Below are 21,023 nucleotides of genomic sequence, written 5' to 3'. Positions count from 1 at the left end.
GTGCGGGGAGCGGTGGTGCAGTCTGCTTTGTGGATTGCGTTTGATTCCCCTGTATGAAGAACGTCAGTGGCAAGTGAACCTCTTCTGGGCCACTCCTAGATCAACTCGGCCTTAAATGAGCATCTAGATGCGGAGTGTAAACGTCAGTGCTGCTGATTGCTATGCATATTTACATCGCGTAATTTGCAGGATGTAACATTTTTTTTGGATGCATGTCACTGGCACACGACGGCGAATGACATCGCGGGACGTTGAACTCGCACCGTGAAGCGAACGGCGCGTTTGCTCTGGGCTGGTAGACCCGCGGTAATAACCGGGGCGGCCGCTTTGGGTCGAACCGCGAAGCTATGCATCAAAAAGCGGCAAAACGCCGTTACCGCGGGGCCATTCCACCACTGCCCCGATCGACGAACGCACCACTTTCAATTGAATTCTTGAATCTGTCCAGGTCACCTGATGAATGGCAAAAAAAAACACCGCAAAAAAAGCGGTAGTTTCTTTTTTATTTAAGTCAGGGCGACCACCTCTGAGCCAGACTTGACTTGCACAAAAATGCCGTCGATCCGGTAGCAGCTACGTAATGACGAACGCGGCGCGCGCACACAAATATACAAATACAGTGGAACTGTGTGTCGGGGGTGACTGGTTGGCATGGGGTTCACAATGGCCGTGTCATAATGACGACGATGATGATGATGACCAAACTTGGTGCCTGCTGATGACGACCATGATGATGTTGGTCATCATTGCAGAGAAGCGCCGATCCAATAGAAGTTTCGTTTTAAGATGATGACGATGATCACGACTACAAACTTGCATGTGTTTTGATGCTTTTTAAAGTTACTTGTACCTACAATACTGAATGATAATAATTTGGGATGATGATGATGAGGCTGTGGACTACTTACTAAATGGTGACGATTGATGACAATTGTACTGACATTACAGTACTCGATCATCACAATGATGATGTTGATGATTGGCACAGATGCATGAAGATACAGGTCCCCTGTATAACCTTCGCAGGCTGTTCAAGCAACTACTGCTGGCACCACGCCCGGCCACCTTTTCGGCTCCTTCTGTCTGAGTCAACCTAGGGGGGGGGGAAGGGTCAGGACGCATTCACAAAATGACCACCGATAATCGTGTTCGCCATGGCCAGGAATCGAACTGACCACTACACCACCCACTCGCTGCCTTCGTCCTATGCAGACAAACAAAGACAAAGGTCACCCGTGTAGCCTTAATAGACTGTTGGAGGAAAGTGCTATTAGCATGGTGTGCGAGGGGGTGGGGCGGCCAGCACCGCGCCTGGCTACCTTTATCTCGCTAGTGGCGATGTTCACGCACACTGCACCTGGTACTCATTTGAGGCTCAATCGACCTAGGCGAGGCCCAGGGTAGGTACAGATAAAGCGTCACTGGCGTTGACCGTGAGCAGGAATCGAACCCGGGTCGCCGGGTTCGTAGCGCGGCGTGCGAACCGTTGCACTACCGCAGACGTACGCACAAAAAATTAACCCGTAGAAACAAAGTTTTTCACTGTAAATCCTTTATGTGCGTGGTGGCATCGGTTTTATTTTATTATTCATTTCTGTTTTTCTTGAGTAAGAGTTTCATTTTTATCACATTGCTATTTTAAATTAAATATGAATTTTTTTTTTCCTACAAAGTGGAAAATTTTGGAAAAAATTTTCACGAAAATAAATTGTCACGCACAACGAGGTCTGTGTGCAAAATGTCAGCTCGATTGGATCAAGGGAAGTGGGTTAAAAAACGACCGAAAGATTTGCACGGTCGTAAGCGCGCAAGCAAGCAAGCAAGTGAACTTAATATAAAGGATTTAAAAAGACAACGATCCCCCGTATAGCCTTCGCGGACTGTTAGGGCCAAGTGCTGTTAGCGAGCAGCACCACAGCAGGCCGGCACGGCACACGCGGGGGTGGGTGGCCAGCACCACGCCCTCACACAAACCTCTCCTCGTCCTCCCCCCCCCCCTTGTTTCCGTCTCGCTCGCTCGCTCGCGCAGCATGGGTGAGCAGCCCCCCATAGAGATGAGCTGCCTGGCCAAGAAGTTGGAGGCTCTGCAGTCCGACTCGGAGTCCGCCTGCCGCGTGGAGGACGAGGAGGAGGAGGGGGGGGGCGACGCCGCCGCCCGCTTCTGGGAGGCGCCCGACTTCTGCATGGCGTGCGCCCAGCGGCACGGCCCGTCCGAGGGCCACGCGTACGACTACCGGCAGGAGGTTGACGAGGACCTGACGTGCCGCGTGTGCCTGGAGCCGCTGCTGGGCCCGCTGGACACGCCGTGCGGACACACCTACTGCCGCGAGTGCCTGCGCGGGATCGCGGCTCGCGCCGCGGACGACCCGTGCCCACGGTGGGTCTTTGTCCGGCGAGCAGGCGAGCACGGGCGGTGAAATAACCAAAACTTTAAAAAATTGTTAAACAGGTAAGGCCCCACTGAGCCATGTAGCGCTTTTTCAGAAGCGACTTGGCCACCGCAAATGATAGCTCAACGAAGTGGCTTATCGCGTGGAGATGTATAGCAAGAAAATACTCTAAGACGCGTGTTTCTAAATGTGGAAGTAAAACCTGGAGGAACCGGAGAAAAGTCCACACGGCCACGGGGAGAACTTGTAAATTCCAAATACGCAGCAGGCATCGGGGTCGGGATCGAACCCACGACCTCCTGCATACCAGGCGAGGTAGTCAACAGGCGCAAGGTAGGAGCGGGGAGCCGACAGCACGGAAGGCTGGTGGAACACAGGTTCAAAGTTCAAAGTTCATTTATTAGGTATAGCCCTGTGAGCCATTCGGCTCTTGAATCGGGTGCAACCGCAACAAACAAAAAACAAAAACATGAACAAGAAAACATCTTAAAGTGACTATGTGCAAACAGAAAATCCAAGAAAAGACAGCAAAATATTGCAGAAAAAATCACCGTACACCAACCCTGTGTGCAAATATCCCAGTGGGATGCAAGTCAAACAACAACAACCACAAGACAACTTAGATTAAGGCCATCAGTCTAACTCTGTACTACAACAAACATAGATTAAGGCCATCAGTCTAACTCTGTACTACAACAAACATAGATTAAGGCCATCAGTCTAACTCTGTACTACAACAAACAAACAGGGAAGTTCATTCATTAGCCTGGCTGCAGCTGTCGGCATGGCCCTCGAGGTTGCTGCGTTCATGTGACTCTGCGCGCTTTAGTGGCTTGGCCTGTTTTTTTCGTCGTCGTCGTTGTCAATGATTTGCCAGATTTTGCCACCGGAGTCGCTCGTTAACCCGACATTTTCTAGCGTCAGTCGTTGCTCCCAAGTTCTCTGGCCCCGCGTGACCTCCCTCCCTCCCTCCCGCTGGCAGGCGCAGTAAGTCACCTTCGCTAAATCTCACTGCAACGCTCAGACACTCCGCGTGAGTACATGCGAGTTTTTATTTTGGCATTTTAAGTACGTAAAACTAAGCTGAAACACAAATTGAGCAATCGTTTGAAGGACGTGATTAACCAGGTAAAGTCTTAACTTGCTATGATGTTTCCATCCCTTCTACCGATGTTAACTGACTCTCTGAGTTTCATTACTAGGATGGATGTCTTTGTATTGACAGGCTGGGTGTCCACTGCCCCAGCCTCTGTGCTTGGACCATCTCTAGCTCCACCCACCTACCTTGATGCACCCATCTCAGGCCTATTTCAGACCTTGTCACACGCGCACGTACACACATACACACACAACAACAACCGCCATTCGCCACTAAGTGGCGGTGACGTCACCACGATGCTTGTGCCAGGCCAAGTGCACCTTGAGGCCACGTGAAGTGTCGAAAGCCCGCTGGCAGGAGGTCACGGGGCAGACCCAGGTGCCACTCGTCGACTGACCGAGATGACCGAGATGACTGGCTGATGCACCACCTGTGCCCCCTACTGTGCCAACTTGCTGTGCTTTAGCCACCCGGCGCTCCGCTCGTTGTTGTGAGCGTCGCTCCTCCGCCCTCCGTTGTTGTTGGAGGGCGACTGCCTCCAACTGCCCAGTAGCGTCCTTCACGAGCCTCCTCCACTGAGGCCGATCTTGACACCGCTGGTACCAGTCATCGGCAAGTCCACTCAGCTCCACGTCCTCCTGTACCACATCACTCCATCTCTTCTCCAGCCCGTGCCGCGCCCGTCTAGCCCCCTCGATCCGGCCGAACAAAAGCTGTTTAGGCATGCGGTGGCTGGGCATGCGGGCTACATGACCCAGCCAACGCAGCCTTGCCTGCCGGAGGAGCTCACTGATGGGACTTTGCCCAGATCTTTCAAGGATTTGTGAGCTCCTCACACAATCCAGCCTGGTTAAACCCAGGATGGATCGTAGGCAGGCCAGCCTAAATGTTTCCAACCGGCGAAGATGCTCCACCAGGGGGGTCCACGTCTCGCAAGCGTAGAGAAGGGAGGGAATGACCGTGGCCGAGAAGACCTGAAGCTTCGTGCGGAGCGACAGACCAGGTAGCTTCCACACAGCGTTACGCAACCGATGAAAAGATATTGCCGCTCGACTGATTCGGAGTGAGACCTCTGCTGATAGACTGGAGCCGGTCATAAGCATACTGCCCAGGTATGGGAAACTCTCCACTCTCTCCACAACTGCCCCATCACCAATTGGGAGTTGTGGGGGTGGAGTGTCCGATGGTACAAAATACCCAGGCAGGTGCTTGGTTTTGGTGGGGCTGATGGTAAGGCCCCACCTCTTAGTGGCACGCTCCAGTCTCAGCAGCAGCGCCTCCAACTCCTCTTCTGAATGAGCAGCTATTACCAAATCATCGGCATACATAACGTGGTTGACCAATAGGGAGCCATCCCTTGATCGCACCCGGGCGTCGATCAGCCTCCCATTATATCTGTACCAAACGGAAATTCCCCCGGTACAGCTATTGAAGGCTTCACGAACTACGCGGTCAAAATAGATGTTAAATAATGTGGGAGCCAGAGGACATCCCTGTCGCACCCCAAGGTGTACAGGGAAAGGCTCCAACTCCCGGCCACGTAGTTTTACCCGGGCCCGCTCACCATCATGAAGGTCCTTAATGATCGTGAGCAGAGGGTCAGGGACTCCGAAAGCACGAAGAACAACCCAGAGTCCAGTCCTACTGATGGTATCATAGGCCTTGACCAGGTCAATAAAGCAGAGATGTAGGTCTTTTTGGAATTCCCTACACCTCTGCTGTAGCAGACGGACAGAAAATATGGCATCTGTGCAGGACCGCCCTTTCCTGAAACCGCATTGGGGCTCCGCAAGCCCCTCCTCAGCGTGCCTAGCAAGGCGATGTTGAATAATCCTTGCCAGGACCTTACCCGGCACACTGAGGAGTGAGATGCCCCTGTAGTTGTTACAGTCTGTGCGGTCCCCCTTCTTAAAGAGGGGGACCACCAGGGCATCCTTCCAGTCCTGCGGAACCCGTCCAGTGGTCCAGACTGTTGTTATGATGTCATATAGGGCAGTCTGTGCACAAACGCCACACTCCCTCAGCATTTCGCTTGGGAGATCATCTCTGCCCGGTGCCTTCCCTGGTCTCAGACTCCGGATCGCCCTCAGTACTTCCTCAACAGCTGGAACCTCAGCCAGCCACTCACAGGGGGTGACCTCTTCCAATATTTGAGGCACCGCAGCCTCAGCAGGGTTATCCCCACTTTGTGCCATGATGTTTTCCTGGCTGAGAGAATTTCCCTCCCCCAGGACCTCACAGAAATGCTCAGAAAATCTGCAAACCTGTTCCTGGGGGTCGGAGATTGGATCACCGTTTTTTCCTCTAATGATGGTAATAGGTGTGGCGCTGCAGGTTACTTTTTTGATGGAGTTAAATAGTGATTTGTGATCACGGGCCACTGAGGCAGACTCCATCTCCTCAGCAACCCGCGACCACCACCCATCCTTACAACGCCTTACGGCTCTCCGAACTTCCGAGCGAAGGCTGCGGTAAACCTCCTCATTCTCTGACGTGGGATGCTGTAGGCGATGAGAGTGGGCCTGTCGCTTTTTCTCAATTAACCTGAACACCTCCTCTGTCAGCCAGGGTTTCTGGGGAGGTCTGGACCGCGTACCCAAAGCAGCCATTGCAGCTGCATGAGTCACAGTCTTAAACCTCGCCCATTTACCCTCGACATCAGGTGGAGTGGGGGACGATGCCAACCCCAGCTGCAAGCGATGATGAAATTCTCGCTTGCAACTTTCATCAGCTAACTGAGACCAGGCCACTTTTGGTTGGAATGGGATCCTGGGTGTACACCCACCACCGGAGTGGAAGAAAGGCAGGCGCATCTTACAGATGACTAGTCGATGGTCAGAGGACAGATCAGCTCCACGGTAGGTCCTGGTGTCAAGGACATGGGTTCGCATCCGCTGGTCCGTCACTATGTAGTCCAGCAGATGTTCTTGCTTGGACCCGGCATGTATCCATGATGTTGTGTGGATGCGCCGATGCCGGAAGAGCGTGTTGGTAATTACAAGCCCATGGGCTGCACAAAAATCTAGCAGCCTCCTACCGTTATTATTGAGCTGATCTGGCCCATGCCTTCCAATCACTCCAGACCAGGTGTCAGCATCATGACCAACTCGGGCATTGAAGTCACCCAACAAGATGACTCTGTCCCGAGTGGCCACTTTAGCCAGCACCTGTGACAGGAGGTCATAGAAAGCGTCTGACTCATCGGCTTTGCTTGCATCCCTCCACGGATGTTCGTCTTCGGTGGGGGCATAAGTAACCACGACCACCACTCCTCGCCTCTGGTTGATGGGAAGGCGAGCCCAAAGTATCCTGGGGCTTACAGCTTCCCACACCTCACCGCCACGCTCCCACGCCCCCTTCATTCTTTTGTTCAGAAGAAGAGCCACACCCTGTTGTTTGGCAGTCTCCTGCCCCGAGTAGAGGACTGTCCACCCCTCATGGTGGCAGGAGCCAGAACCGGTCCACCGGACCTCCTGAATGCCACAGAGATCCAGGCGGTACCGGTCCAGCTCCCGACAGAGGAGTGGCAGCCTCTCCTCCGCAGTGAGCGTTCGAACATTCCACGTGGCCATCCGCAATGGTTTTTTGTTGTTTCTGGAGGAGCCCCGAGGGTGAAAATTCAATCTCCTGGCTCCGCCAAATGGGGTTTGGTCAGGAGACGTCATAAAAGCCTGACCCCCCGGGGCCTCCGGCACAAGCTTATTTGTTACAGGTTTATGTTTAATTCGTGGTTTAGTGGTAATGAATTGAAGGTGGAGGGGTTACCAGCCCCTCACACCCGTCCAGAGCCCCCGTTTAGCCACTGTGGTGGTCACAGACGCCATGAGGGGAGAGGCCAATGGGCATTGGCCCTCCCCCCACAGCAATGTCCACGACAGTGTTGCCCGTCCGGCACCGCGAGGAGGTAGGAGGTTGTTTTGCCGGACTACACACACGCACACACACACATACGCAAGCACACACACGCACACACACGCGGACACACACACACGCATGCACACACACACGCGCCCGTACACACACGCGCACACACGCACACACACGCACACACACACACGTACGCACGCACACATGCATGCACACACACATACGTGCAGAGTGGGTGCAGCTTGGGTGGCAGAGGGGGGATAAAATGACAATGAATTCACATTTCATCGGCGTGCCAGTTGCCAAACACCGCGTGTGAAGATTATGTGCGTGTGTGTGTGAAGAGTGTGTGTGTGTGTGTCTGTGTGTTTCTGACACCCAAGCCAAACACACACACATACAAAGCGGCACGCAGGTAGTAGTCATAATGTAAAGTCACGTCAGGTAGAAAAATAAAATAAAACAAAAAACAATCTATCACGACGTTTCGATCGCAACACAAGCGGTCGTCCTCAGGTGGTTCAGCAGTTCCACTGCTGGATTATGTTTCCCGCCTGAAGACGATTGCTTGTGTTGCGCTCGAAACGTCGTGATCTATTAATTTACTATTCCCGTGACTTGCCCGACAGACTCAAGGAGTATGAAACACGAGTGTTATAACTTGAACAACTAGGAGCGGCCCAGCCATCACAAAGAATGGCTCAATAAGAAGTAGCTCATCACCATGTGGAAATTTATGTCAGTAGCCAAATACTCTTGAACACACGTCGATTCTGAATGTGGACGGGAAAAACCGGAGGACCCGGAGAAAAATTCACACGACCACGGAGAGGGAGAGAGAGACTCCAAATATACAGCAGCAGGCGTCAGGGTTGGGAGCGAACCCACGACCTCATATATACCAGGCGAGGTAGTTAACTTCTATTCTAGATTTGACGCTTTCGTGACTGCAAGGATTCATACTCTTAGGTTTTTTCAGTAAAGTCACGTAGGGGGGGAGGAGGGAGGGGCTTATCTGAATGTGGTAGCCCTCCTCCCCCTTAACTTGTATTTAAGAACTTATATCTTGGAATCTTTGCCTCACTCGATGCAGCAAATCTAGCTGTGACGGTCCCAACCTGATGACGGAGACTTGTGTTGCCTACTAAAAGGCGTGATTTATTATTTTATTTTATTTCTATTATAAATTTTAGTAATTTAAAAATTTTACCTACGTGACTTTACCGAAAAAACCTAAGAGCATAGTTAACATCTCTCTTCTAAGTGTCATGGCAAATAAATGGTTGGCATGAACTCGGCAACGTGTACAGCGATTCCTCGTTGAGCGCCGCGGGAGATGCGCTCTTGAAAAGTGGCATATGTAAATAAATAAAAACAATGCAAATTTGAATCGCGTTTGCACGACACCATCGGCCTGCAGCCTTCCCGTGGCTGCGGGACACAGACCTGAGATGAGCGTGCGCGCCGCTCACCCTACGTATCATTCCACGTGCTGCACCAGACGCACAGCGCAAGAAAGTAGTTCGTGTTCCACCGCGTTACGGCGTCGCGCGCGATCCGCGGCATCACCGTGCACCGTTCCGCTTCGTTCGAAAAGTCTTCCCGCGTGGAAGAAATGCGTGATCGCAGCAACAACTCGTTACCGTGTGATCACCGCATGTTAAGCGAGGACTTAGCATTTCACACAAAGTGCTTTCCCCAAATGAACCACAATACAGTGATACCTCGGTTCACGAACGCTTCTGTTCACGAACAACTCGGTTCACGAACAGAAAAGTTCCGAAAAAGATGCTCCGGTTCACGAACTCCGCTTCGGTTCACGAACAGGAGCCGCGGCCATTTTAATGCTATTTCCAGGCTGTCACATGGTCGTGACTTCCTGTAGGAAGATCGTGGAGAGAAGAAGAGACGCAGAAAGAAGTACTGTGAGTACTGTGAAGACACTTTCAGTGACTTTTTGCTTTTTGGTGTGCTTTTTAGCACATACAGTACTGTACTGTACTACTGTACTGTACTTACTGTATTGTACAGTTCACCCGTTTGAGTGCTTACTGAAGTCATCTCAAGCAAGGTTAGTGTTCTCTCTTTATACATTACTATACTGTACAGTACTAATGTGTATTGTCATTTGTTTCATATTTTTGTGCTTCAAAAACCAAAAAAAAAGGTCAGAACAGATTAACCGGATTTACATGGAACCCTGTGGGAAAATGTGCCTCGGTTCACGACCAATTCGGTTCGCGACCAGAGTCAGTTCACGAATAAAGTTCGTGAACCGAGGTATCACTGTACCTTGCTGATCTCGTCAAGGTGCATAAACCATCACGCAAACTCCGGTCATCCTCGTCGCAGCAGTGGATTTTTGGCTCGCCATCAAACAAAGGCGGCAACCGCATCGCGCGCTTTCAGACGCGCTTCTGCGGCCGTCTGGAACGCTCTTCCTTCAGATATTAGGAAGCCACTGGAGCTAGTCACCTTTAAATCTAGATTGAAAACTAATTTCTTTATAACCTGCCTTTTGTATTTAGTTTGTTGTCCTTCCCCCGCACCTCCGAAATAGCGCGGTTGGCTACGCTCGGTGCGAAAGAAGGGTAAAAACCTACTACTATATTTTGCCACTGGTAAAAGAGATCTCATAGTGTAAATGCTTACCCCGAGCTCTCAAGACTCTGATATTGCGCTGTGTTTGAGTTGTACGCCTTCTGGTGTCATCTGGTCCAACACCAATGGGGACTAGGCTCTAAAGAAAGCCGTCTCGGGTGTGGACCAATCAACTTCAAGGATAGTGCATATTATTATCATTATCAGAGTTGCTTCTTTTTGTTTGCTTTTTTGACTACTTGTGTTGTGGTTATTGCAAACATGATGCCTTGAATAAAGGTGTCAGTTTTGTACCAGTTTAAAAGGGTAAAAACCTACTACTACTATAAGTTCAACATACACACACACACACGTGTTTGATATACGGGGTCGTTCAAAGTCAAGGAGCGCTTGGATAGAAGGATGATGGAAGCTTAACTCACGATGGGGAAATAAGTGGAGGAATTTAATGCAGCTCCCGATAGCAACAAGGAAAATCCTCCACTCCAGGGATGCAGCCGTTCTTGAGATGACGAGCAGAGGGGAGGGGGGGGCAGCAGCCAGAGGTGACGCGCGAGTGAGGGAACCCGACTGCTGGCGGCGCGAGGAGAAAGCTGAGGCACAGCGACGGACTGACCACATGTGGCTGCCATCCTAGACGGGGGATCACCTGTTGGAGCAAAACTTAGCGGAATATTCACTCGATGATGACGATGAGTTTTCTTGGTTGCGTGATGATTTTTTTCTTTTGACGATGATGATAATATTCTTAGGTTTTTTCGGAAGCTTGTGTTGCCTCCGAAACGTCGTGATTTTTATTTTATTTTTATTTTACTTTTATTAATTTTAATTTTTTACCTACGAGACGTTACCGAAAAAACCTAAGAATAAGAATCCTTGCAGTCACGAAAGCTTCAAATCTAGGATGATGATAATGTTTTACCTAATTCAAATTAATTTCATAAATGACGTTAACAGCTCCATGATGATCATGATGATGTCTTCCCGTTAATTAACGATGATTTCCTGTAGCTCTTGACAGCGATGCTCAAGACGTCAGACTTCACGCGAATCACTAACATCCATGATGATGACCACTACATTTTGTCGGCTACGAATTTGTGACGACGATGATCGTGTTTGTATGTACGGCGAACTGCCCGTAAGTAGCCGAGCGCTCTAACCGGAGGCGCAGATGATGATGGCGGCGGCGGCGACGACGACGATGATGATGATGACGATGACAATCGCAACGGCTCGTGTAATTCTCACCCAGGCGAGAACGGAGAGGGAAATCGGACCAATGATGACGACGATGACGATGAGGATGATGACTATGATGATGATGACGATGACAATCGCAACGGCTCGTGTAACTCTCACCCAGGCGAGAACGGAGAGGGAAATCGGACCGATGATGACGACGACGACGATGACGACGATGAAGACCTGGAGGTCTGCTGCCCCTTGGACAGGGAGCCGTTCCGTCTCTTCGAATGCTCCTCGTCCAGCTTCCTCGTGAAACGCCTCCTGGACAAGCTCATGGTCGGCTGTCCCCTCTGTCCCGACGGCGAGATGCAGCGGAGCGACCTGGAAGAACACCTGCGTAACAGGTGAGAGCGCGGCACTGTGTGTCTGTGTGTGTGTCTGTGTGTGTGTGTGTGTCTGTTTAATTCGTAATTTAGTGGTGGTTAATTGAAGGTGGAGGGGTTACCAGCCCCTCGCACCCGTCCAGAGCCCCCGTTTAGCCACTGTGGTGGTCACAGACGCCATGAGGGGAGAGGCCAATGGGCATTGGCCCTCCCCCCACAGCACTGCCCACGACAGAGTTGCCCGAAGCGAACGCCCGCTGGCAGGAGGTCACGGGGCGGCACCTGGGTCTGCCCCGTGACCTCCTGCCAGCGGGCGTTCGACACTTCACGTGGCCTCAAGGTGCACATGGCCTGGCACAAGCGTCGTGGTGATGTCACCGCCACTTAGTGGCGAATGGCGGTTGTTGTTGTTGTTGTGTGTCTGTGTGTGTGTGTGTCAGTGTGTCTGTGTGTCTATGTGGTAGTGTGTCTGTGTGTTAGTGTGTCTGTGTGTCTGTGTCAGTGTGTCAGTGTGTCAGTGTGTCTGTGTCAGTGTGTCAGTGTGTCTGTGTGTTAGTGTGTCTGTGTGTCAGTGTGTCTGTGTCAGTGTGTCTGTGTGTCTGTGTGTCTGTGTGGTAGTGTGTCAGTGTGGTAGTGTGTCAGTGTGTCTGTCAGTGTGTCTGTGTGTTAGTGTGTCTGTGTGTCTGTGTCTGTGTGTCTGTGTGTCTGTGTGTCTGTGTGTCTGTGTGTCTGTGTGTCTGTGTGGTAGTGTGTCAGTGTGGTAGTGTGTCAGTGTGTCTGTCAGTGTGTCTGTGTGTTAGTGTGTCTGTGTGTCTGTGTCTGTGTGTCTGTGTGTCTGTGTGTCTGTGTGTCAGTGTGTCTGTGTGTTAGTGTGTCTGTGTGGTAGTGTGTCAGTGTGTCTGTGTGTCTGTGTGTTAGTGTGTCTGTGTGTTAGTGTGTCTGTGTGTCAGTGTGGTGCGGTGGTGGCCACCCACCCCTTCGTGTTTCCGTGCCAGCCTTCCATAGGTGCTAATCGCTAAGAGCACTTGCCCCAATAGTCTGCTACAGGCTATGCGGAGGATCTTTGTCTTTGTGTGCACGCGTGCGAGTGTGTGCGCGCGGCACAGTGAGAGTAGCAGTGCAGTGTGGCTAGCACGCCGCGCTACGAACCTGGCGACACGAGTTCGATTCCCGCTCGCGACCAACACCGGTGACGATTACCTGAACCAACCGGTCCTGCGCCTCCCTTAGGTCGACTCAGTCTCAAATGAGTACCTGGTGCCACTGGGGATGACACAGGCGTCTGGGCGTGGTGCTGGCCACCCACCCCTTCGTGTGCCGGGCCGGCCTTCATTGATGCTCGTTAACAGCAGTCGCCCCAACAGTCTGTTAAGGCCATGGGGGGGATATTTGTCTTCGTGTGGCACAGTGGGGAGCACAGGTGGTGCATCGGCCGGTCGTCTGAGTAGGTCAACCCATGGCACCTGGGTCTGTCCCGTGACCTGCCTGCCTGCAGCGAGCCTTTTACACTTCACGTGGCGTCGAGGTGCACAACGAGCCTGAGGCGAGGTGTTTTTGTTGTTGTCGTGAACGCTGTCACAATAGGTCACACGGTCGGAGCAATGGTCCCTTGTTGACTATGCCTGATGATTGATCAATTGTTATGGGCGTGTGTGTGTGTACGCACGCGCGTTAATTATCAAGGCAGGTGGTTGCGATTAGCACCATACCCCCGCCGCCTTTATCTCCCTAGTGCTGATGTGTACACGTGGCATCAGGGACTCGTCTAAGGCTGAGTTGACCCACGGAAGGCCCGGGAATGGTTCCGATATCGCTCGCCGCACGTGTTGGCAGTGGCCGGGAATCTAAAGTCGTAGCGTGGCGCTTGAACCACGACACAAAGTCTGCACACGCTCCAACGATTTGTTGAAAGCTGTACAAGGGGAAGCTTTGCCTTCGTGTGCGTGGTAACTGGGCAGTGGCGGCACATTGGTTCTCATGCTGCGCGATGAACCCCGCGAGCCGACTTTGATTCCCGCCTTTCAATAACATCGGCGGTTTGTGATGTGTGAACTGGTTGTGCGGCCATGAAACACATCCCTCCTGCGGAGGGAGCTGGTAGGAACGTTGGGTTGCTTGCTCAATGGCCAGGGTCAACGGCAGCGTGGTGTATTCCGCAAATATGCCCGACTGTGAGGGCGGGCACAAGCCGGCGTGAGTAGGTTAAACGTTGAGTTTTATAAGGGCACCACGGGGTGACCAGCCCCACCCTCCCCCACCCAGCCTCTCCCCACCCTCCCCACCCAGCCCCTCCCCACCCTCCCCACCCAGCCCCTAGCCACCCTCCCCTCCCCACCTAGCCCCACCCTCCCCACCCAGCCCCTCCCCACCCTCCCCACCCAGCCCCTCCCCACCCTCCCCTCCCAGCCCCTCCCCACCCTCCCCTCCCAACCCAGCCCCACCCTCCCCACCCAGCCTCTCCCCACCCTCCCCACCCAGCCCCTATCCACCCTCCCCTTCCCCACCAGCCCCTCCCTCCCCCACCCAGCCCCTCCCTCCCCACCCAGCCCCTCCCTGCACAACGGACACAATAATCCCCTGTGGGCTGGTGTAACCAGGAGGTTCCTACCAGTATGAGTAGCAGCTGTCACGTGTAAGAATCAGCCGGTCGGGCGTGGTGCTGGCTCCACCACTCCCTGGTTCGTTATCCCGGCCTTTAGAGGTCCTCGCTACGGGTCCTTGCTCCAACACGAGGGCTGAACGATTAATCGATTTCAAATCGAAATCGCAATTTGAAACCAAGCGATTGGCAAATCGCAAAGGCTGCGATTTTTTGCGATTTCAAAAGTTCCTATTACTTTCTTATTGGAATTGTTTTATTTTTTATTAATATAATTCTATTTATTCAACTTAACAATCGTTCGATGTTTGATTGTTCTATTTCAATTCAAACATGTGAATAAATACATGTTGGAATCAATTCATATCTTTTTTAGTTTTCATCCTTGTGTGTAGTGGGTTCTACTGAGTCCGCAGACGCACTTCTTGCAGGCAACACATTTATTAAGACCAACGCACGGGGTACTACCCCTTAACACCAGGCTACTATGGAACGGACCCTAGCCTGGGTCCAGGTCAGAGGTCGCAAACGGGTTTTGATTCCTTACCCGTACCCGTACCCGGCCGCACCAGGGTCGCAAACGGGTACCCGTACCCATACCCTACCCGATACCCGGCTACCCGTACCCGGGTATCGGGTACCCAATTGCGACCTCTGGGATGAAGCCATGTTGCAGGCGCGGGTGGGTTGATTCTAGGAACTTGAATTGTGAGAAGAGACAAGACGTTGGGAAATGAGTGACAAACAGTTACTCACCAGTGACTCACGGCCTACACCGTACACGGCCACACCAGGGTCGCAAACGGGTACCCGTACCCGGCCGGGTACGGGTAGCCGGGTATCGGGTAGGGCACGGGTATCGGGTACCCGGTTGCGACCTCTGGTCCAGTCCACGTGTTGGTGACTCTTGTAGGACGTAGAACGTAGATTCTTCAGGATGAACAACAGCAGCTGGTCCTGCTCGGGGGACTCGGCTTCTCTCCTCTGCGGCGTGGCTGGCTCCACCCTTGGCCACGCCCACCTTCTAGAACCCTCGAGCAGGATCTCGACCCTGACACGTGACCACCCGTAGCCCCCACCTGGGGCCCTGTGGAGACTTTGCCGGTCAAGTGTCCTTCGGGGTCAACCAGAGTGCCATGGCCCTGAGTAACCCCATTCCCGTGGCCGGCACTCTCACACCCCCTATCCTGTAGGGGTCGGCACTGCACGCAGGGCGTGGTGCCACTCAGCGCTGTCAGTCAGCGCTCACCGAGCCCCTCTAGTGCCGGAACTGCACCCACACCCACGTTGTGCCCGCGATGTCGTTACCGGCATTACACAGCGACATTCGCGATGTCACTACACTTGCATTACAATATATAGAGCAGTTCATATTGTGATGATATCATGTGGTAATGCTCCATCACGTGTTTTAAATCTGTTGCACAGTGAATATTGAACTGGAGCTTGACTTAAAAAAATGTAATCGCAATCGCAATATTTGTCTGAAAAATCGCAATTAGATATTTACCCCAAATCGTTCAGCCCTATCCAAGACCTTGCGTAGGTTACGCAGGGGGTCTTTGTGTGTGTGTGTAATGTAGCGTAGTGGTTAGCACTACGCTGCGCTACGAACCGGCGACCCGAGTTCAATTCCCGGTCACGGCCAACACCGCCAGTGGTGATTATCTAAACCGGTCCTGAGCCTCCCCTAGGCCGACTCAGCCTCAAATGAGTACCCGGTGCGGTGTGTAAACATCGCCACTGGGGAGACAAAGGCGGCCGGGCGTGGTGTTGGCCACCCACCCCCTCGTGTGCCGTGCCGGCCTTCATAGGTGCTCGCTAACAGCGCTTGCCCCAACAGTCTATTGAGGCTACACGAGGGGGGGAGGTAGGGGGGATCTTTGTCGTCTTGCTACACTCGCATACGGCTTCATCAGCGCGAGATTGCCAGCCCAGATGCATTGCGGTCGGATCGTACATGATTTCATCCGCGAGCTTAATGCGCCGTAGTTTGTGGCGTGTGCGGTGTCTCGCGGCGTGTTAACACGCGTGGGCAGAAGCGCGCGGAGCCGCGTAATCTCGGCTCGCAAATCCCCACCGGGAGACTCGGAGCGGAGCCGCTCTCTCTCGAATAATGGGTCCCCGCGAGAGATGCGGTGACAGCGTGAACGCCTCTTTGCGTTTTTACCCCATTAAGTATGTTGTACCATTCACACCGCTGTGTCCGATTGTATGTGTGTGTATGTGTGTGTGTGCGCATGTGTGGTAGGTGGTAGTGTAGCCGGGCGTGGTGTTGGCCACCCCATCCCTTTGTGTGCCGTGCCGGCCTTCACAGGCGCTGTTTGTTTTTCTTCGTGTGGTGGTGTAGCGGTTAGCATGCAGCGATGTGTTTTTCTTCGTGCTGTGGTTGTAGCGGTTAGCATGCAGCGATGTGTTTTCTTCGTGCGGTGGTTGTAGCGGTTAGCATGCAGCGATGTGTTTTTCTTCGTGCGGTGGTGTAGGGTTAGCATGCAGCGATGTGAACGCACTGGCGATCCGAGTTCGATTCCTGCTCATGGCCAACGCCAGCGATGATTATATAAACCGGTCCTGGGCCTCCCCTAGGTTGACTCGGTGCGAGTTCTAACACATCCACAGGTACTCACTCACAGCATTTTCCATAAGTCTGTTAAGGCTATACGGGGGATGTGTGTACGTATGTTGAAGCTATTTCACACAATACGTAGCCAATTGCGCTAATCGGGAGGTACGGGAGCTCTGTGTGTGCGGTCGCGTAGCGGTGAACGCGCTGCGCTATGAAACCCACTGGCCACCCGAGTTCGATTCCCGCTCACGGCCAACACCGGTGACGATTATTTGACCGGTCCTGGGCCTCCCCTAAGTTGACTCGGCCTCAAATGGATACCTGTTGCGGCGTGCAAACGGCGCACTGGGGAGAAAGAGGCGGCCGGGCGTGGTGGTTGCCACCCACGCTCTCGTGTGTCATGGCCAGCGTGATAGGTTTGTAAAGGGTAAACAGTTGATCTGACTTTTGTTTGCATGAGACACAAAATTGCAAGTGGGGTTTTTTATGGGGGGCGGGGGGGGGCGGGGGGGGGGCGGGGAAAAAACGATCCACGTGTTTTTGCTCTTTGCGGTCTACGTCCGTAGTGTAGGTGTCGAGCACATCCACAGTGGGTGTGTGTCCCGGCATGTTAAATGTCAGGGGCACTAGCACCCTGTGTGCTGCATGAGCATATACACAAGATGAAGGCGCAGCCCTGCAAGTGCCCACTCACGCCGCTGCTGGTGAAAGCAGCCTGCACACGTGGGAGCTCTACAGAAGCCACCACCACCCCCCCCTCCCCTATACATTATTTTGCCTTCTCTTGCTTGCCGGCCCGGATGTCTTGGAAGGGGTGTGAGGACCCACACTTTACCCCACCACGTGCAATCTGCCAATCAAACTCATCCATTTGTACCAGAGGTCGCAAACGGGTTTTGATTCCTTACCCGTACCCGGTCGCACCAGGGTCGCAAATGGGTACCCGTACCCGGCCGGGTAGTACCCGTTCCCTACCCGTACCCTACCCGAAATGAGTGACAAACGGTGACTCACCAGTGACTCACGGCCTACCCGTACCCGTACCCGGCCGCACCAGGGTCGCAAACGGTACCCGTACCCGGCGGGTACGGGTAGCCGGGTATCGGGTAGGGTACAGGTATCGGGTACCCGGTTGCGACCTCTGATTTGTACTGCTGGGTGGACAGAGGCGGTAGAGGGCAGAGGGGTGGGGGCGTGGTGGTTGCGGGCTGATTTAATAACTTACCCCCCCCCCCCCCGTTGTTTCAACTTCCTTGCTGAGAGATGCAATGGAACGGGCGACCTCTGGAAGTCCGGTGTGCGGGCCACTGTGGCGGCTATCCCAGCAGGGCGAGATGTTAACCGCCTCGTCTGGTATACAGGAAGGTTGTGGGTTCGATCTCGAACCCTGATGATACCCCCCCCCCCCCCCCTGTACATTTGGAGTTTGCGTGTGAAATCTTGACCTAAAGCTTTAGTGACTGCAGCAATTCATATTCTTTGGGTCTTTCAGTAAAGTCACGTAGATAGGTTTCGAAGAAATAACAAAAAACTACGACGTTTCGATCGCAAGGGGAAAAAAAAGGAAAAAATGACGACGCTTGTGTTGCGATCGAAACGTCGTAGTTTTTGTCTTTTCTTTGAAGCTGTCTACGTGACTTTAACGAAAGGCCCAAAGAATAAGTTTGCGCGTCTCTCTCCCCGTGGTCGCGTGTCATCTTTCTCCGGGTCCTCCTGTTTTTCCCCTCCACATTTAGACTCAACGTGCGTTCAGATTATTTGGCCGCTGTAAATGTCCACACCCTAAGCCATATCTCTGAGCTATCATTTGTCATGGCCAGATCTCTTCTGAAAAATAAGTTACTACCTTCTTCTGGGTTCTTTCAGTAAAGTCACGTAGAAGGGAAGTAATAGAATAATAAAAAACCCAGCTTATATATATGATCCAAGCACGTGTGCTGTTTCATTCAGACGCTGTCGCCTCGACAGACCTGGTTTTCACCTGAGGACGGCTGCTTGCGTTGTGGCCGAAACGTCGTGAGAATTATTTATTATGTTTTATTTTTATTATTTTATTACTTCCCTTCTACGTGACTTTACCGAAAGAACCAAGAAGATGAATCTCTGCAGTCACGAAAGCTTTAAATCGAAAGTTACTACCTCACCGGGTTTTATCTGGTAAATAAAAAAATAAAATTTAGTTCTAGTGTTATGTACTGCTAAAAAATTACAATATAACTCAGTGGGCCCTACCTGGTTAAAAAAACATTAATTAGCATGTGTAACATTAGCACGTCGACTGCACGCATTGCGTAGCGCCGCGTCTTACGCGTGCAGCTTGATGCGCGGATCTCGAGACCACGAACAATCCACGTCGACCGAAGGGAATTTCTTACCGTCGGCGCTCCGACACACTGCCAAGCACAAATCGCACGCTCGTGCAGATCCGGCCATCCTACGCCACCCCCCCCCCCCCCACAGGGCCGTGGGCTGAGGGGGCCCGCGGGAATTAATCGTACGCGCCCGCCAGAGCCAATGCATCCCGGGGGGAATTGTATGATCCTGTTTGTAAATCCTCTTAGCGCGGGGCCCCCTTGCCTTGAGGCCTGCACGTCTCGCTGAGCGGGAGGGGGGGTTGGGGGGGGTGGGGGGCGATCGCACGGAGGCTGCTGCTGCTGCTGCTGACACAGACACAGACGACACACACTCACGCTCTTGCACGCAGCCAATGAACGCGACGTTAAACAAATTCTCCGGCACTGGGAGAAAGAGAAGAACATTTCTGCTTTTTTTTTCCCCTTTCTTCTGCCGATCATCAAAATCACTGTGCCCTGTGGTTGAGAAATCGATAACGCACGCTTGCTCACTCGCGTACACACACACACACATGCGTTCGCTCGCATAGACACACGCGCACACGTTCGCTCGTGTACACACGCTCGCTCGCTTACACACCACACACACACTTGCTCAAGTACGCACACCACACGTGCAGTCGCACACAGCACCGCCACCCCATCTGCACAGCAATTGAGAGCAGCCCCGAGCATCAAAACAGTTGCCCAACTTTCACGGAACCGCCAAGCAGCAAGTTATTGTTGTTGTTGTGCTGTCATCGTCAGCTGTGATAAATCCACTGCTGGATGAAGGCTCTCCCCATGATGTCACTTTTCTACCCGTTCCTGTGGGTGTTTTGCGCCGTATCGATAAGAGCGATTCCATAACAATTACGATAAGTCCTCGCTTAACACGTAAAAGGTTAAGGCGCGGCCCCGCAATTGCCTGCTCACGCCACTGCTGCCGGAAGGGCCTCCACTTAGAGCTCTAGTGGGATATTTGGCCTACTGTCACATTCTAGATTTGAAGTTTTCGTGACTGCAAGGATTCATACTCTTTGTTTTTTCCGATAAAGTCACGTGGGTAAAAAATTGAAACAAATTAAATTAAATCACGACGTTGCTCCACCTGCTGACGGTTGCTTGTGTTGCTTTCGAAACGTCGTGATTTAATTTAATTTATTTTAAAAAATTACCGACGCGACTACTATCGCATGCTGATCGTACATCTTGGAAGAGGTGGACGTACCCATACATGCCTACACCACCACACAGGTGGCCCGTCAATCATAGATTGTCTGCGGTGAGCTCAGTTATACTGCGTGGTGGACAGGCCAAGAAATGGAATCGAACCGGGACCTCTCTGGGTTGCAAGTCCAGTGTGCTCACCGTGACACCACTGTGGTAGCGTCTCTCTTCCCTTCGTTTTCCACCCTGCTGCTGGCTCTATTATTTAAGACCGGGAGCAAGAGCAGAGCCCCTCACCATTCTGGCGAATTGCCCGATGATGCTGGATGCAATTACCAGCGAAACGTCGTGCTACTCAAAAATTGTAAATGTTGTGGTTTCACGCTTCAACACACCGGTGGGCTAAAGCAGTGAACTATTTGTCTTTTGTCAACGTGACACTTTTTTTGCTGATTGGCCGTGTCGGGTGGTGGAGGGTTATGACACATTTATAAATAACGCGATCTAAACCCAAAAACTTTTATTATATAATATTGGTCGCGAAAGCCTGACGTGTTAAACTGACATTGACTTTACCGCCCACGGTAACGATGTACACCGCCAGGTCGTGCGCCACTGCCGGATGAGGATATTTCTTACGCCGCGCAGCAGGTCACAGTGTGTTTCTCTGTGACCATACTTCACCACGCCGGTCAGTGGGGGTTGGTGGAGGGGGGGGGGGTAGCGATTCGGTCGTCACTCGCCGCTGATATTTCCAGACAGGCCGTGGGAATGGAAGCGCCAGGTTAACGTGATGCTCGCTCTAAACCAGTGTAAGATTAATGTTA

At 52.4% G+C, this 21,023-nt stretch overlaps 1 protein-coding gene across 1 annotated transcript in view; it reads left to right on the top strand.

Annotated features, from left to right (window-relative positions):
- The window catches only part of LOC133343092 (ligand of Numb protein X 2-like), a 31,664-nt gene extending 20,111 nt beyond the window's left edge, over nucleotides 1–11,553 (top strand). Inside the window, exons 2-3 of the mRNA XM_061552595.1 lie at nucleotides 2,030–2,400; nucleotides 11,324–11,553. Coding sequence (XP_061408579.1) covers nucleotides 2,031–2,400; nucleotides 11,324–11,553 — 600 coding nt within the window. The 5' untranslated portion in view covers nucleotide 2,030. The remainder of the gene's footprint in view (nucleotides 1–2,029; nucleotides 2,401–11,323) is intronic.
- The last annotated feature ends 9,470 nt before the right edge of the window (nucleotides 11,554–21,023 follow it).

The sequence above is a fragment of the Lethenteron reissneri genome, chromosome 16 (genome assembly GCF_015708825.2).
Source record: "Lethenteron reissneri isolate LAM-NWPU_2019-01 chromosome 16, ASM1570882v1, whole genome shotgun sequence".
NCBI classification, from domain to species: Eukaryota; Metazoa; Chordata; class Hyperoartia; order Petromyzontiformes; family Petromyzontidae; genus Lethenteron; species Lethenteron reissneri.
Note: the sequence above shows the minus strand (reverse complement) of the source record. Positions and strands in the feature narration are given on the sequence as shown.